Source organism: Bactrocera oleae, chromosome 2 (assembly GCF_042242935.1).
Source record: "Bactrocera oleae isolate idBacOlea1 chromosome 2, idBacOlea1, whole genome shotgun sequence".
NCBI lineage: Eukaryota > Metazoa > Arthropoda > Insecta > Diptera > Tephritidae > Bactrocera > Bactrocera oleae.
The window spans coordinates 359,056-376,596 of record NC_091536.1 but is presented as its reverse complement, the minus strand read 5'-3'; the positions used below and the strand labels follow the sequence as shown (position 1 = coordinate 376,596).

Here is a 17,541-nt window from a genome sequence, read left to right as displayed (position 1 = left end):
CCCGAATCACTTGAAATAGAGTAGGGATAGGCATTCGTAGTTTAAAATTTATAAATATATGGACCCCTAATAGATATAAGAAACATGTATCACACCGCTAAAGTTAAATCCACTAAACTCGCTGAACACAAGTTTTTCTAACACCCCCTCTTACAACGAGAAAATGGACGAAATGCGATGAATACGTCAGAGGCATTCAATTTCACATCTGAGATGGTACGGAAGGCCTTCAAAGGAATCGATATAAACTTTGGATAAGCTGAAATCCTATATCTTAGGAAATACTGCAGCAATATAAAGTAAAGTTCTGTGCGGAAATAGCCGAGTCATGAAAGGCAAGAGAGTTTTTAAGCGTCGAGTTCTAAAACTGCTCAGCTACATAAATAAAAATTTCAACAGCTAAGATTTAAAAAGATATAAATTTTTTTTTCGATTTTATTCATTTATTAGGAGAAAGCAAAGTATTTCACATTTTTAAAAGGGAGTTAAATAAATCAAATGTGCAGGAATGATCTACAATATTTTAACAGTAAGGGTCTAAGCTACCACGAAAAGCGGACCGGGATATTAAATTTAACTTCAAACAGAGGAGAAAAGAACTGTAAACTGTCTGGAAATGTCCTAAGGCGAAAGAAAAACATTTTTTTTTAATCTCTAAATATTTTATAATTAAGTTAAGGAAATTGAGAACACCTATGGCTTTCAACACCATGGTATCAATGTGAAGAATTAAGTTTAGGGTCCATAGTAACTCCCAAATCAACCAAGTTGAAAACTTGCTCTAGTCTATAGTTTGTTACTACATAAGGAGAGGAGTGCACAGATTTACAGGGATATCACATCGCCTTACATTTTTTGAGATTCAATGGCAAATCTCAGCACTTTAATTTGCGATCGGATTTAATCGACTATATTTCTTCGCCTTTTATTTCGTCTAAGTCGCGGATCTCTACCGATAACTCATAGGACGTGGAACATTGCCTACCTGTTTCTTATTGTATATTTTTGAGATCGACGTATGGGCAATTTTCGTAATATAATATTATTTATTTTATTTATATTATTATTACTTTCTGGGTCGAACCATAACACCCATGCTCCCCCATATCTGGTGAGGCTAGTGATATGAAGGTTAGTTTAAAGCCAGGGTATTTTTTCCTTATGTGATATCTTCTCGATTTCTTCCGCAATAAAACGACTAGCTCCTCTGAAATTAAAGCCATTGTCAAAAGTGATTCGCCGTGGAACTCCCCGTCGTGAGATAAACGATTTCAGTCGGTGAAATCTCAAATATATACAGCACGTATGGTCCAGCGGATAAAAACAACTTCGCAACACTTTTCATGCCTTCAGTTTTTGATGAATCAAGTATCACGCGTTGTACTGTTTCTGTTACAATTTTAGGCTATTTGAATTCAAAGATTGTTTAGACCGTTTCTGGTAGACTTAGACTGTCCTATGAACTTAGCTAGGCGAAGTCCTATAATGGCTTCCATCAACTCAGGTCCCGGTATCGACAGCGGCTTTAACGGGGCAACTAATAGGTATCAACATGTTAATCGGAATTTATCAATACGTCCTAGCTTTCGCAGCCAATGCCACCATGCAGAGCGTTTCTGATCGTGCACGGGTTCGTACTAAGTTACGCCCGATTGCAACACATCTTGTAATATAATCTTAGCTTTTATTACAATAAAATCTAATACATACGTTGTAATAGCGTCGAAGATAGTCATCACCACTCTAAGGATTTGTCTGAAGTTGTGAACAAAGGTTAGTCGTTGCTGGTAGGCAACAATTAAGTACCGAGAAACTTTTGGAGTTCTGATCCTCACTATATGAAGCATTTGTTTGTGAACTTATGCTCATATGAGAGCGGTGAAAATTTAGAACTCGACAACGAGTTCTACATATCGAAGCCGTCTTCATAATGGATGAAGCGAACCTCAGTTGCAAGTAGGGAAAAAACTTTTTATATTAAATCGATTATCGATTTCAATTTCGATTTTACATTCTTCGGTCCTAAGAATCGATTACTCGACCATCATAATCGATTTTTTCGATTTTAATCAATTCTATTTTAAAATATCAATATTTTTTATAGTTAATAAATGAATTAATTAAAACGCAATGTGCTAATTCAAATTTATTAAATAATAAAGCACAAAAATCAATTGATAAATAAATTGTGTGTGTTTTATTAACTAAAGTCTAGTCGTACTGTTATTATATTTCACCATCTTCGCACATTTATTACATTTTACATTATTGACTTTTTTAAAATATATCTACACGACGCTAGGCGCCAATTTTATAAATATATTGAAAAAATAATAATATTTAGTAGTAAATATATAAATAATAAGTCCTGCAAATAAATAAGTATACAATTTTCAACTTGAAGGCAACTTTTTTCGTTCTGCCGTGTGGTAAAGCCCCATTGATTAAGAACGCATTATTAAAAATTAGCAAAGACAGGAAAAGAGCTTTTGCAAACCCTAATGAGGTTTTACCTTATAATACTTCGGTTGTGGTTACCATTGGAACAATAGATGAGGAGCACGTTTATGCCAGACTCTACCCCTATCCCATGGGTACAGTTCAGAAGACTCCCTTTCGGTCTGAAGAATGCTGCTTGCATTTTCCAGAGGGCCATTGATGATACCATACATGAGAAAATCGGTAAGTTTTTCTAGGTTTACATTGATCATCTTCTCAGAAGACGAGAAGTCTCGCGTCTTTTTTGGGTTCATAGTCACCAGTAATGACACGAAAATAGACCTGGTGAAAGTAAAGGTTATTCAAACATTTTCAGGGCCCAAAACAGTATTTGATAAGGGCGGTTCTGCCCTCACGAGTTGCTGTAGGTGTCTCATAACAGGCTTCGCGGCGATAGCAAGGCCTATTTCTGAAATATTAAAAGGGGAAGATGCAACGGTCAGTAATCATAGATCGGGGAATAGTCCAGTGAAGTTCACAGAAGCGCAATGACAGGTGTTTCATAATCTTGGCGTCTGAAGATGTCATGTTTAGGTATACAGATTACAAGAAGCCATTTGATCTAATGACCGATGATCCAGCCTATTGCACACATGCAGTGCTATCCCAAGAAGGACGTCCAATCACAATGATTTCAAGAGCATTGAAGGACAGCTACTGGCTATGGTTTGAGCACTGGGCAACTCACGCTATCGAAAATTGCATTGTTTCTCTAACGGCAACGTTTTGTCGGCTTGCAGCGGGAAGCCCTTGCGGTAGAAAAGACCATGCTGGAGGCACAGCGCATTGCGAAATACAACTGAGCAACTTGGATGCAATCACTCGCGTGGACGACGGAATCACCATTATCAGTGATAGATCGACTAATGTGCAAGTGGACAACGGCACTGAAATTTTGGTGCATGATACGTACCTGGCTACCTCTATCTACCGAGCCGCAATCAAGTCACATTGATGTTCTCATAATAATGTACATAACAGAATCCCTAAAATTTCTAACACTTCCTTATAGTATTGTACATTAGTGCCACCCAAGATATTTTCAGGCTCCCGTACCTTAATCGATTAAATGGACGTAACTTGGAGAAAATTCGAAAGTTCAAGGAAGAAGCCGGAACAGATCGTGCTTATCGTACGGAATTCCTTGTGGAAGCTATATGTTGCGCGTTCATATGTGTCGGAATCACTTGTTGGCGAATCACCATGGAAAAAAAATCTGCAGAGAAGTTATGAAAGATATTACAAGGATTTCTTACATACTGACCGATGTCAATAGTTCCTGCAAACAGCTCAAACCTTTTCTGGCCCCAATAGACCCTATACTCGTCAAGTTATAAAAACAATTTGGTCTATGACCTATAATTGCGTTTTTTCCAATAGGGAATATTTGATTTCTAAGTGTCGGTTCCGCCATTTCTATCATGTCATTGCAAAAGAAGTCGTGGAGGCAATTTTAATGATCTTAGATTCAGAACCTAATTGTATAGATTGTACTTCGCAATATATAAAAAAACATTTTGAATTCACAAAATATAAAAACAATAAATAAATAAGTAAGGAAGTTCTAAGTTCGGGTGTTACCGATCATTATATACTCTCGCAACTTACTTCTGGTGATGGCAAAATTTTCAGTATCTAGGGTCTTGACAAGGCGGCATACCCTAAACGCAATATTCACGCAAAGTTTTACCCCCATACAATCATTGTTGCTTTATTTGCATAGTGGAAAGTGAAAGAATCAGACGGAATTTAAAATGGTGTTATATGGGAAATAGGCGTGGTTTCTATAATATAGAAATATGAGAATATTATGTACCGAATTTTGTTGAAATTGGTTAAGCAGATCCCAAGATATGTGGTTTCACCTAAAAGTGGGCGGTGCAATGCCCCCAGATATAAAATTTAATGCCTCTGGCGTGTTTAGTGCTTGATTTATCGCGCTTTTAGCAGTTTTTAACAGTAACGTTATATGGGGAGTGTGTGGGGTTGTCATCTAATTTCACTCATTTTCACACTGGTGCTGGATAAAGGTGCTAATAACGTTCGTTTTTAGTGAATTTCGTTATAATAGCTTTAGTGGTTAAGAAGATATGCACATTAAATCTATGAGACGACCACAATCACTTTAAAATGAAATATATAAATATGGCAATTTATTTGTATTTGATTAATGGCGTTTTGTGGGCGTGGTAGTATCCGATTACGCCCATCTGCAATACCAACCGTCTTCAGGTACTAAGAAACATGTGTACCAAGTAGCATAAAGATATCTCAATTTTTACTCAAGTTACAGCTTGCAAGGACGGACGGACAAACAGTCACCCGGATTTCAGCTCGTCTCCTTTTCCTGATCATTTATATATATATATCTAACTCGATTAGTTTTAGGTGATACAAAAACCCGATAGGTGAACAAAACTATTATACTCTGTAGCAACATGTAGCGAGAGTATAATAAAGTTAAGGAATCACCATACTCCCAAGGTGTTACAGTGACGCACCTAGACTTACAAAAAGCAAAGTTGGCACTAATCGTATCTATCTAAGCGTTCTTTATATGGGTGGTTCTTAGAATGAGCTATAAAAAGCTTCAAATCCTACTTCAAAAAAGTGAGCGAAAATCACAAATCTCACACTCACAAGATCCCTCTTCAAAGGTTTCAAAGGAGCACCCATTCTGGCCATATCTGAGCCAGACGTGGAGTCGCTAAACTTAATAAGCCGGTGGTAAAGAAATTTTAAACAAACAATACAAAAAAACAAAAAACACACCACACTTGCGAGGACTCAAGGAATTTCACCCCACACGACGACACCACCACACTCAACCTTAAAGAGTAACATGCATGAAGTCACCTAACAAAAAAAACCGGATCATCGCTCCCGCGGCATTCGCTATATACAATTCGACAGCTCAAGACATTCGATTGTACACTGCGCCGCGTCAACATTTTTTCGAAACAAAGGCAAAGGATGTTGGCCGATTCTCAGACCTACCCAATAAGCATATCAAATTTTATCAAAATCTGTCAGAAGTTCGGCAACAAAGAAGAGAATTTTATATATTAGATAACTTACACATTAACCGACATAATAAAGTTAGAATAACGAAAGTCTTTATTTGTAGGATATGGGAATTAGGGTAATTCACATATTATTGGCATTAAACTAGAATATCCTATATTGTACTTTTACTTATTTTTTCGTACGATATTTTACATATTGACCGTATATACGGTATAACGGTAAGCGTAGGTTTGAAAATTTGATATAAGGTATATCGGAGATTGTAGTATTGACCCGATTTTATCTATTTTTGGCAATATCACATAGGTTAACTTAAAAGTTTGCTTTGTGCCTAACTTTGGACAATATATCCCTACACCAACTTCGTCATACATTTTCGCGCCATCCATACAAATGTTTAGTGTGTTGCGTTTAGCTAACATACTGCCAACCATATTTTCTTATGTTTTCTCTATATGTAAATTCTCCTGCAGCCAGTAGTCGCCCCGCCCATTTTTCTGCGCAGTTTTCAGCGAAGAGGTCTATAGGTGGCAGGCTTAGCCCTAGTTCAAGGTCCGCCGTTGGAGTGCTCCTTAAAACTCCCATTATGCACAGCGCAGCGAGTCTCTGAACTATTTCCATTGGCTTCCGGTAGGTGGATTTCCGTATGCCTGTTCACCATACTACTGCATCGTAGAGCAGAATTGATCGAACAATAGCTGTGTAGCACCAGTACATGAGAGAGGTTGTACCGAGCATCTGCCTACACGCATATATGGCACTACTAGCCGTTCTCACTCTTACTACCACATAGTGCCTCCACAGCAGCTTGTGTCCAAGACTACCTCAAGTTACTTGGTGCGGTCCTTGAGAGAGAACTGTGTCCCATTTATCGAAGGGAGCCTCCATGTAGGGATTTTGTATTTTATTGTTAACGCAATCAGATCCGTTTTTCCTTTTGCCAAGGTACGGATAGAAAAAGCGCATTCTGCAGCATGGCTGGAACGACTCCACCGGGAGATTTATATGGGTCTAAGGAGCGGATTTTATTTAATTCTCTATTATGATGTTTTCGGTGAAGTTTACAGCGCTATTGCCTTCACAGCTAGGACATATCACATGTATTGTTACAGCCAGGAAAGTGCACACGGACTAGGCCTTCTAATGAGTCCTCACAGTGTCCGTCCACTCCCCGCAACTTTTGCGAATTATACCGGGCGAGGGGGCGCTTTTAAATAATAGTTTTGTGAGCCTCTGCACTTTGTTAGTATTTTTTAAGCTGCTACAAAAGTTCTTCTAGGATTGTCGTTTTTTCCTGCGCACCAATTTTTTGTATTCCCTTAGGATATTTTTATACTCGTTCCAACAGTTGTGGCTTTCCGTTAGCTTCGCCCAGTTGAAAAATTCCCGTACTCTGCGTCTACAAGACTCAAGCTCCTTGTTTTAGCAACAGGGCTTCGTTTTTAGCAAGCGTGATAAAAAGCTGTATTAAGAGTATTTGTGAATATAGTTACGCACTTTTTAAGCTCTTCATTACACGCAAGGCCTAAGTCTCTTGCCGTATTTTATTTGCCTGTAGATATTGCAGTTTGTGTTTCTGGGATTTCTCCTCACCTTTTTCTGATCTTTGCATCCGATTTAATGGAGAAGTAGATGTACCTATGGTCAAAGAATGACAATGTGCTTAGCACCCTCCAATTCTCTACCATTGCATTTCTACTGGTATAGAGCGTTATGTCTAGGACTTTTCTGGAGTGGGTGCAATATAGATAGGTTCCTCACCTCTATTAGCTACCCCTGGACCACTTTGTAAAATAAAATTGAGTAAGGACTCACATCTTCGATTAATGTCGGAGCTGTCCTAAATCGTATGATGGGCGTTAGCATCAGCGCCACCAACGCCTGCTTCTTTATGCTGGTTGTAGCCACCAGCCTTTGGAGCTCTGCCGTTGCATATTATAGGATGCAAGGAGTAAAGTCTCATCCTTGACACCCTTTACTGCCACAACCGCCAGGTCATCTATGGAAAGATGTTCTTACCCTGTTATTCACGCGCGGGGTGTATGTTGTGTAGTTTGGTGACTTTAGCCCAGCAACCACGTTACCCGATGCAATCCACGGTTCCTGGACAAAAGCCACGTCGTAGCCGCCCTTCTCAAAGTTGAGAAGAAGCTCGGCGGAGGCCATCTTACATTTGTGGAGATTTATCTGGAGTAACCTCATCTCTCGATTTTGGACCCTCAGAATGCTTAATGGGTTTCCTCTCCACCTTCTGTAAGAGAAGTGAAGTCGTCATGATCTCTTCTATGTCGAGCTCCTTCTCCACTTCACCTTTCTCCAGCGTGTTTTTGTCGTCGGTTGGGTGGCGCTTTCTGAGACAAATTCCATCTTCCCGAACATCGCATACAGAATGCCGTCTGCCACCTTATTTACCTCGAGGACATAGCTTTGGCCTCCATCCACATACTGATTTTGCCACGCTTAACTCCTTCCAGTTCGTAGTCGGTACGTCCAGATTGTTTTTTTTACGCGTTTATATTCACAGCACTTTTTTGGTCTGAGTCTTCATGGACTGTGGCACCCGCGTGCTGTAGAGCTGGTTTGGCAGTAGTACTATTGTACAAACACCGCAACCTGCTCCCGTTGCAGTGGATGTGTGGCTGCTGGCGACACAGCTTAAAGGATGACGCTGTGCCCGTCGGTGATAGTAGCCTCGTTTCCTCCCGAGGTTTGGACTGATATCCCAGTCCGCTTCGTTCCGTTTTTGACTTCCATTTTGAATTCTGTGAATCGGACCGCTAGGTACCTCATTAGCAATGACCGTTGTAGTCACTCATTCACCTGCTTCTAAGGTTTCATATAAAGCAGCCCATCAGGGGATGATTGGTGAAATACATCAGCCTTCGCTAAATGCCTCCTGCCTGCAACGTGATGATTCTGTTAGACCAGAGCCGGCTTGAAATAATGACGTTGTAAGCAGCGACACACATTGCCCAATCGACACCCACGCGGAGGATACAGCTATGAAAAATTTTTACGACCAATATCACATATCATTAACAGAAAAATATTCTAACTTAGTTTCATTAAGATACCTCTTTATATATAATGGTGGCTATGACAAATTTTTACCCAATTTTTTCCTTTTGGTTGGACATGACACCATTCGATTCGTGGTTTGGCAAAAAGTCATTTGAGAGTATTCGAAATCAAATTTATTGTTTTGAATAAAAAGCATAGCAGGAAGTATCTCCCGAAAGGCGAGGAACGTGTGATGGTTGGCTACTGAGGATCAGCAAAGGCATACCGATTATATAATTCGAGAACAGGAAAGGTAACAGAAGCACGTGACGTAATTTGCCTTGAAAGTGACTTTGCGGATGATAACGTAAATCGTAATGAATCGGTAACTATGTGTGAAATGCCGCTATTCAATCTGGAGTCAGAGTCGGCATCTTTTACAGAAGAAGAAAATATGGAAACCGCTGATGCCGAATGAAGACAATGAAGATGAGTCAAATATCAAGAACGGTCGTGGGCGACCAAAGCTGATCCGTACAGGAAAACCGGGGCGTTCTAGCAAGCAGTACAACATTTTGAATAATATGACAACTGATTATGTGGCAGCAACAGAAACAGTAACTCCGGCATTAAGTTCTGATAATGCCAGTTAGTGGATGGCATCGATGCAGAAGGAGATGGACAGTCTAAAGCCCAATCAAACGTGGTCATTGGTGGATCTACCGAAGGGTGAAAAGGCAATCGCCTGTAATTGGGTATTTGCAATGAAGCGTGACAAGGATGGCAACATCGCTCGTTTCAAGTCTCGTCTAGTGGCAAAAGGCTGTGGCCAGATATTCGGTGTCAACTACACTGAAACGTTCTCTCCTGTAGCACGGTATTCTATAATACGTTTAGCAATGGCCATAGCGGTTGAGAAAGGTATGTGTCATTTGCTCATCTCAACAGTGAACTGCAAGATGTGGTGTATATGAGACAGCCCGAGGGATTGAGCCTCAAGCTTCAGAAGTTGTACGGTCTAAAGCAAAGTGGTCGCGAATGGAATACAAAACTCAATGGGGTGCCACTGAAGATTGGACTCATGCCATGTGCTAGTGAACCGTGTTTGAACACACTTTGTAGTAGAACGGATTCCAGTATGGTCGTTGTCTATGTTGACGATTTCATTGTTGCTAGTATATCTAAATTGAAAGAAAAGGAGAAACTAGCAACGTTACTGTAGGTCACAAACAGTATTTTGGAAACCTACTTCAAGAATAAGGTATGAGTAACCGCAAGGCGAAGTGTGCTAGAGCGAACAACGCAAGCTATCAATCTCTGATTGGTTCGCTATATGGGGGCTTGGTAAAGTATATGTTTGGACTTTCGGTTGACTTCTAATATCGGTTAACTTAGGGAGCATCTTTTGCTGGGATGTCTTCATTTCGGAAAGGGGTCATTTCAGGACAATACTTTACCTAGCCCCCATATACCTAATATAAATATAATTACTTTATATCGGTAATATCAGTCAATGTATCTAATATCTTCCTAAAAGGAAAACATTGAATTAAGCTAAAATTAATGTAATGAGTTCAGATCTTCACCTAGCACTAAATATACGCCATAAAGTGATTTCCATGTGTGATATTTTAATGAAATTAAGTAGACAATCTAAAGAATAATAGTTCGCTGAATATGACTAAAATTGGTCTAGAACTTGATCTAAACCTCATATCTCTAATAAGCTTATTTCCCATCCTCTGGTCATAAAAATTGCCATAACTAATCCGAAAATGAAGATACAAAACTGTAATTTAGTAAAACCTATCGCATTAGTGAGGGGTTTGAAAATCTTTAAAAAGTGGTGGTGGTCCCGTCTCCTAACAGGTTTAATGTATATATCTCCTGAACCATTCAAGTTATGTATATCACCCAAATATGCACAGAGCAAATCCATTCGACAACTCTCACTATAGTGTGCAAATAGGTGAAATAATAATAACACCGCTCACTTACTATAGGTATAACGGTTTTGTAAAATCCAATATTACACCCGCGATGGTACAAGAAAGTTTTATAGGAATTGGTGTCGAAATTATACCGTCCTTTAGGTGAAATCACATATCTCCAGACCTACTAAACCAAATTCGGTAAGTAACATTTTCCTACTGTGTTACTGTGGGTTAAAAGCGAAATCGGACGAAAACCACGCCTGCTTACCATATAACAGAACTTTGAATTCCCTCTGATTCTTCCACTTTCCTGTGTATAAGCACCAACGAGTATAACGGGATACAAATTTGCACAAATAGTGCATATAAGGTATGCCATCTCAAGTCTAAAAATTGTGAAAATCGGATCATAACTGTTTAAGTCCTCATATCCCGAAGATTTAGACCCCAGTGCCTATGTCTGTCTTTTACTACTTGATCGGTCAATATGTGGGATATATAAATTAAATTCGGAAACAAGGTTTTAATATTATAACGTAAATACAACGTACGAGAGTTTGCGAATCTTAAAACCAAAAGTTCTATGTGTATGCTATGTGGAACAATACAGAGATGTTACCGATAATGAGCAACAAAAATCTGTATGAACTGATTACAAACTGTGCATTTACCAGCATTGTTATCTGCATTTTTTCCTATCGCAATGTGTTAGGGTCAATAAGCACACGAAAGCAAAAGTTATAACAGTACTGTTGAAGACTACTGTGAAATAGAGTGCTTTTTCATAATGACGGACAAAATCTTAAATGGGTGGTTCAGTGAAATTCAAAATGACTTGTGGCCGGGCCAAGCATTTTCATTAAAAGTAACAAGAGTTATTCATGAAGAAAAGTCAAAATATCAGGATATTAAAGTACTAGACACGTGAGTATTTGTAACCCTCATACAATTTTAAATTGCTATATATTAAATATAAAAATTACGTGGCACGTTGCTTGTGCGGTTTAAACTCCTAAACTATTAAAGCGATTTAAAAAAACATTAAACACACTTTCTCCAGTTTAATCTAACTTAAAAGATAGCATAGTTTACAAGTATATGTTAATTATGTCAAAAGTCAAAAGAATTCATAAATAACAAAAGCATTTTTCTTCAAATAGCATAAAAAATAATAAGTATTATAATTTTAAGTAAAATGCCAAATGCCGAGGAAATAATCAAATCCCAACAATCACTTGGCGAAGATATTCGGTGACGCTGAAGGAAATTCGCTTGGTCGTCAAAAAGATCACCGGAAATCTTCTTGAAACATTTATTTTGACTGGGAGTTTAATGGAGGATTGGTTCGGCTGCAGCAGACCAGTCTTTAGAAAGCTATAGTTTCTCATTGATTTAACATTCGCCATGACTATAAATAATTTAATTTTTAAAGAAAATTTTAAGTGATATTTTGGTAAAGCTTAATGCTTTATGTAATTCATAGAGAAATTAGATTATAAGACACTGGTTTGAACAGATACACAAATTTATTTAATTCACAAACTTTAAAAATGATACGCAAATTTATATTCTAAAAAAATGTTTCAAAAATATTTTTACGCTCATATCGTGATAAATAATTCATTAAAAAATCCTTGTTATAATCAAATTACCTTGATGAGAGTACTCTGAAGATGAAAAAGTGACTGAATAAAACAAGATTGTGCGGGAAGCCACCATGAAAGTGAAACTTTTTACAGATAGTAAGCATTAAATTGAATATTTTTGAAAAGTAATACGATTTATGTCGTTAAAATTGCGTATTTAATATTAAATATTAATAATTGATAAGGCAAATGATAATAGTTGGCCAGATATCAAACTATAAATTTTTATTTCACTTTATTCATAAAATAATTTGTCTCAAGTCACAACTTATACTTTTAAACTAGAAACTAATAATCTGAAGGAAGAAGTTCGGCAATAAGATCGATTATCAAATAAGCTACTCGTATTAAATGTATTTGTTCTGTTGGTGAGGGTACGTCGGTTACTTCATTCTCTTTTATTGGTTTATAAAATATTTCATAATCATATTTCTCTATAAAATTTAGAGAGGCATTATATTGGAGTATTAAGTATTGTTATCGGAATCGATTTCGTCTATTTGTTATATATATTTGTCTAGATTCTATTCAAGATTATTATGATTTTCATAGTCTGATTCCTTTTTCATATTCTGACATTGTAGCGTATGTTTCGGCAGATCGTATTTCGTCTTCATGATTGGAAGTCTTCGTTCTTGGTATAATGTTATTGATTCATAATTTTTTAAATTAATTTATAATCGGTTTTTAATATTTTTAATATTTTTAAATAATGTTTCACATCATTTTTTTGTTTGGAACATTGCATAAAATTTATCGAATTAATCTTCCACCCTTAAGAAATTTGCGTCTCTGCAAATTCTTGGTATAACATTATTAATTCATATTTTAAAAATCTCTCAAATTAATTTATAATCGTATTTAAAATTTTTTATATTTTGTTAATTTTTCATAACATTTTCGAATTTGTACTTGCGTTTTAATTGCGTTTTATAGTATTTTGTTTTCCTTTTATTTGATGTGTGTATTCGTTGCAATTTGTCTGTTAATTACTAAGTCATCCAACTGAGTTGACTAATGATGCCTTTTTGATTAGGCTAAGCAATTTTTTTTTATATTTTGCTTGTACTTTCCATACAAATTCTGAATCGACTCTGTGTCTTAATTTTTATTCTCTTGCAACATGTTGCTACAGAGTATAATAGTTTTGTTCACCTAGCGGTTGTTTATACAACCTAAAAATAATCGAGTTAGATATAGGGTTAGGTATTGTATATATAATATAAATGTCTGCCCGTTTGTTTGTGCTGCCGTTTGCTTGAGTAAAAATTAGGATATCTGTACACTTGTTCCCTGGAAAAAAATTAAAGACGCGTTCGTAGATGGGCCCAATCGGACCACTGACACGACCAAAAAATGCTATTAATCGAAAACGTATAAAGTGCCATAACTTACCCGTAAGTTAAGATACAAAACTTAAATTTAACACAACGATTCACATAAAGGAGGTGCACCTGTTGAAAACCTTTCAAAAGTGAGCGTGACCCCGCCTCTAATAGGACACAATGTAAATAGGTAATTGAGTTTTTTTACATGTATTTCTTCTTTATATTTTTAAGTTCAAAATGCAAAAACTCCGGCATACCTCGCCTAATTTCAAACAAATTCAATGCATAACACCATCCTAATGGTTCTACATTACGGCACGAAAATGGGCAAAATCGGACTACAACCACATCTACTTCCTATATAATACAATTTTACATTTCATCTGATTCTTTCACTTTCCAGTATACAAATCAAGCACCGATTAATATAACGAGATAACTTTGTACTTATAGTGCCTTTAAAGTACGCCACGTTATCACTGAAAATTGTCCAAATCGAACCAAAACTGTTCAACAAAATATACACACTAATTGTTAAGGGAATCCAAATGTTTTTTATTTAATGTAAAGCACAATTGATACAATTAAGTTCTGTTATACAACATCATTCAAATGGCCTCCACGACTTTTTTTGCAGGAACGACTTCGATGAACCCAATTTTTTGGTACTTTTTTCACTAAATCAAGACGTATATCATGAAAAGCACGTTCAATATTGACTTCCAAACCGTGAAGAATGACTTCAACTTAACTCACAAGAAGTAGTCTAATGATGTTAAATCCCAACTTCTTAGAGGCCATTCAATGTCACAATTTCTTGAAATTATCGAATCTCCAAACTTTTTACGCAATAATTCGGTTGTTGCACGTGCTGTGTGGCATCTTGTTGTAACCAGCTGTATCAATCTATACCGCTCTACATTGACATTAACAAATGGAGAACGATTATTTTGAAAATAAAATTGAATAATTTGTAAACGTTGTTCTTGCGTATATCTTTCCATGATGAAATTGTAAACATTACTGAAAACAATGAAAAATAGATTACAGATCATGATTAAAAATAGCCGAAACGACACTAAGAAACCATTTCATCACACTAAGAAACCAATCATCTTGGAACCCCGATATATTTAAAAAATTGATTGAATATCTGTTTAAGTATACTTGAGCAATGTTCAAATTAATACAATCAGCTTGTGACTTGCTCTTCTCCCAATATAATGACTTCCATCTTTTCACCTGACTTTAAACCGTTCATGTTGGTCAAAATGTAATATTTTAATGAAATTAAATAGCCAAGTTTTCTTAAAAATTATATAAAGTTAAGCGCTGAATTAGAATGGAATTGGATTAGAGCTTAGTCTAAACCTCACATCTCTAATATAATGAATTGCAAATTAACGTTTTCCACATCATATATACATTAAACAAAATGAATTTTGGAATCTTTCGCAACATTTTTTAATATGGAGTTTCGCCAAGACCGAAGGTATTTCCCCTGCTTTGATCATTACAAGTTGTAAGAGTATGAAATGTTCGGTTATACCCGAACGTAGCTTTCCTTACTTGTTTAATATAAAGATTTGACAGCACCTGAAGGAATTTTCCGGGCTTTGATTCTTGCAAGTTGCAATTGTGAACTACGTCGTTGAAATACTTTAGAGTTTCCATTATTTGATAAAAATGTTTAACTAGGTTTCTGTTGTGTTTTTCTCTTTTACAAAGTGAACAATTATAAATGGCTTTGGTTATTACTTTAAATGGTTTAGGACAAAAAAATGTTTTCTACAATTCACGAAATATTTCCTGTATGCCTCTAGTTTTCGTTTTCTATTATATGTAATTAGTATTATTTTGTCCATTAATTTCTGTTAGTTTTACCTTTAACACATACAATGTTAAATATTTGGGTGGAAAATTCTGAGTATTAAAAGCTAGTCGTTCTCACAAAAAATGCACAATAGCCCCTTTTCTGCAGTACTTTTGCATTATTTCTTTTAAATTTTACTTTTCTGTTTTAACAAAATCTGATTAAGACCATAACTAAGATGGATTTGATTTTGGTAATAGTGAACTTATTCTTCTGTAATAAAGATGTAATTTATGGCAAGTTATCCTCTTGTACACTGTGAACTGTCCCGTCCGTGAACCATGTCTACCTGTTCTCCACTGTTAGCGTTTTGAGTATTTCATTATTAAATACGCTGCAGTTTTGCAATCCTCATTCTTTATGTATCTGCTAAAACTATCTGCAACCGTGATGTCCTTACCTTTTAAATATATCAAAATCGTACTCGTTAAGAAAAATTTTATAACCTTGTATTTTCATGTTAGGGTTTTTGGGATTGTTTAACCACGTCAAATGTTTGTGATCGATTCGAATTACAAATTTGCGAGCAAACAAACATTTCTTTTTTCATAGTGGCATAACGAATCTCATGATCAGCGAAAGTACGTGAGGCAAAGCTAATTGCACAATTTTTGGTTCAATTAACCGGGGAAACAAATAACCGATACTCGTTTAATTGTACAATTCGTTCAATTACAGGATTCCTAACCAATTAAAAAAATGCATATGTGCACTTTAAGTATTTCTTGAGTTTTAATTAAAACTGAAAAGTATAAGGAACAAACACAAGACAATTCACTTATATGTTTAGAGATAGTTTATAAAAACCAAAATAAACTTAAGGAACAAAAATAATTCGTGTTATTGTATATATGCAGCACTTGCATTCACATATTAGAAGTCGTTGCTTACATTTTTAAAATGTCAATTGAAGAAGTCTGTAACTATTTTTTTTGTATATTGTTCAATCTAGGTGAAATAACATGCGATTCCAGATTCCCTAATTCACACAAAAACTTGTCTTCTAAATAATAATATGTTCTTGTATGTTTGTATTTTAAATCTTCGATAACTAAAAAAGGCTCCTTCTTTCTCTTGCTCCTCAACATCAGCATTATCCAAAATATCGATATCAGTTTTTATAAATCAGGCTAGTACTTTACTAAATATACATATTTTTTTTTATAAGAAAATCATATAAGTTTCGCCGAAAATGTTGTACACCATTAAAGTAAGAGGAAAAGGTAGATTACGTCCCTATTTTTACGTTCTTTGTGACTTACATACTATAATTTCCAATTTTGAGACTAACGTCGGTGAAAATACTTTTTTTACTTATGACTCAATCTCTCGAAAAAGATTGATTTGTTCTAATACGAGCCGAGTGTTTTAACTATAATTTTGTTTTGTTTCTTTCAGTGCCACGTATGGAACATGTTTAGTTTTGGATGGAATTATTCAGTGCACTACCCGGGATGAGTTTTCCTACCAAGAAATGATATCATTTTTACCGTTAAATAGTCATCCTACTCCAAAAAAAGTTCTTATTGTCGGAGGTGGTGATGGAGGTGTTGCGCGAGAAGTTGCGAAACATCCATTAGTTGAAGAAATTCATCAAGTAGAAATTGATGAAAGAGTAGTTGAATTATCAAAAAAATTTTTACCACATATGGCGTGTGGATTTGAAAACCCCAAAGTTAAACTTACCATTGGAGATGGATTTACATATATGAAAGAACATTTCAATGAATTCGATGTAATAATAACAGACAGTTCAGATCCTGTTGGCCCTGCAGAATCACTCTTTCAAGAAAGTTACTATGAACTTATGAAAAATGCGTTGCGGCCAGGAGGCATCGTGTGTTCCCAGGGAGGAAGTTTCTGGTTAAACTGTGCGTATGTTAAGAAGACTATGGATGGATGTAAAAAACATTTCCCCATAGTATCATACGCTCATACATCAATTCCATCTTATCCATGTGGACATATTGGTTTTGTGATTGGTTGTCTTGATTCGAATACAAATTTCAAAACCTCGTTACACAATTTCAGTGAAGCGGAATTAGAAAATATGAAATTGAAATATTATTCCAGAAATATACATTCTGCGGCTTTTTCATTACCACGATGGGTAGAATTATTTCTTTCTAACAAATAATTAGAAACAAAACTTTAATGTGTTTTAAAATAAAACAACCCGAACAATAAACGTTTTTTGAACGGCTATCTACTTTTTTATCATATTTTGCTGATAA

The 17,541-nt window shown here is 36.1% G+C and overlaps 2 protein-coding genes and 1 pseudogene across 3 annotated transcripts in view; 1 reads left to right on the top strand and 2 right to left on the bottom strand.

Moving 5' to 3' along the window:
• The window catches only part of side-VII (sidestep VII), a 145,199-nt gene that overhangs the window by 11,256 nt on the left and 116,402 nt on the right, over positions 1 to 17,541 (bottom strand). The window lies entirely within an intron of this gene.
• Positions 2,374 to 17,510, top strand: SpdS (Spermidine Synthase). Of its 2 annotated transcripts, none has more exons than XM_014241533.3 (2): positions 2,374 to 2,682; positions 16,706 to 17,510. In XM_014241533.3, the coding sequence occupies exon 2, from the start codon at positions 16,782 to 16,784 to the stop codon at positions 17,442 to 17,444; it is 663 nt and encodes a 220-aa protein (XP_014097008.1). In that variant the 5' UTR covers positions 2,374 to 2,682; positions 16,706 to 16,781; the 3' UTR covers positions 17,445 to 17,510. The 2 variants fall into 2 exon arrangements, with proteins under 2 accessions (XP_014097008.1, XP_014097000.1); XM_014241525.3 differs by lacking the exon at positions 2,374 to 2,682 and adding an exon at positions 11,178 to 11,384.
• Positions 6,446 to 7,692, bottom strand: LOC138857416 (uncharacterized; annotated as a pseudogene).

Excerpts from the sequence above, each read along its gene's own strand:
- SpdS (XM_014241525.3), top strand. The coding sequence starts at position 11,248 with ATGACGGACAAAATCTTAAATGGGTGGTTCAGTGAAATTCAAAATGAC. Across the intron at positions 11,385-16,705 it reads GATATTAAAGTACTAGACAC|TGCCACGTATGGAACATGTT; the intron begins GTGAGTATTTGT and ends TGTTTCTTTCAG.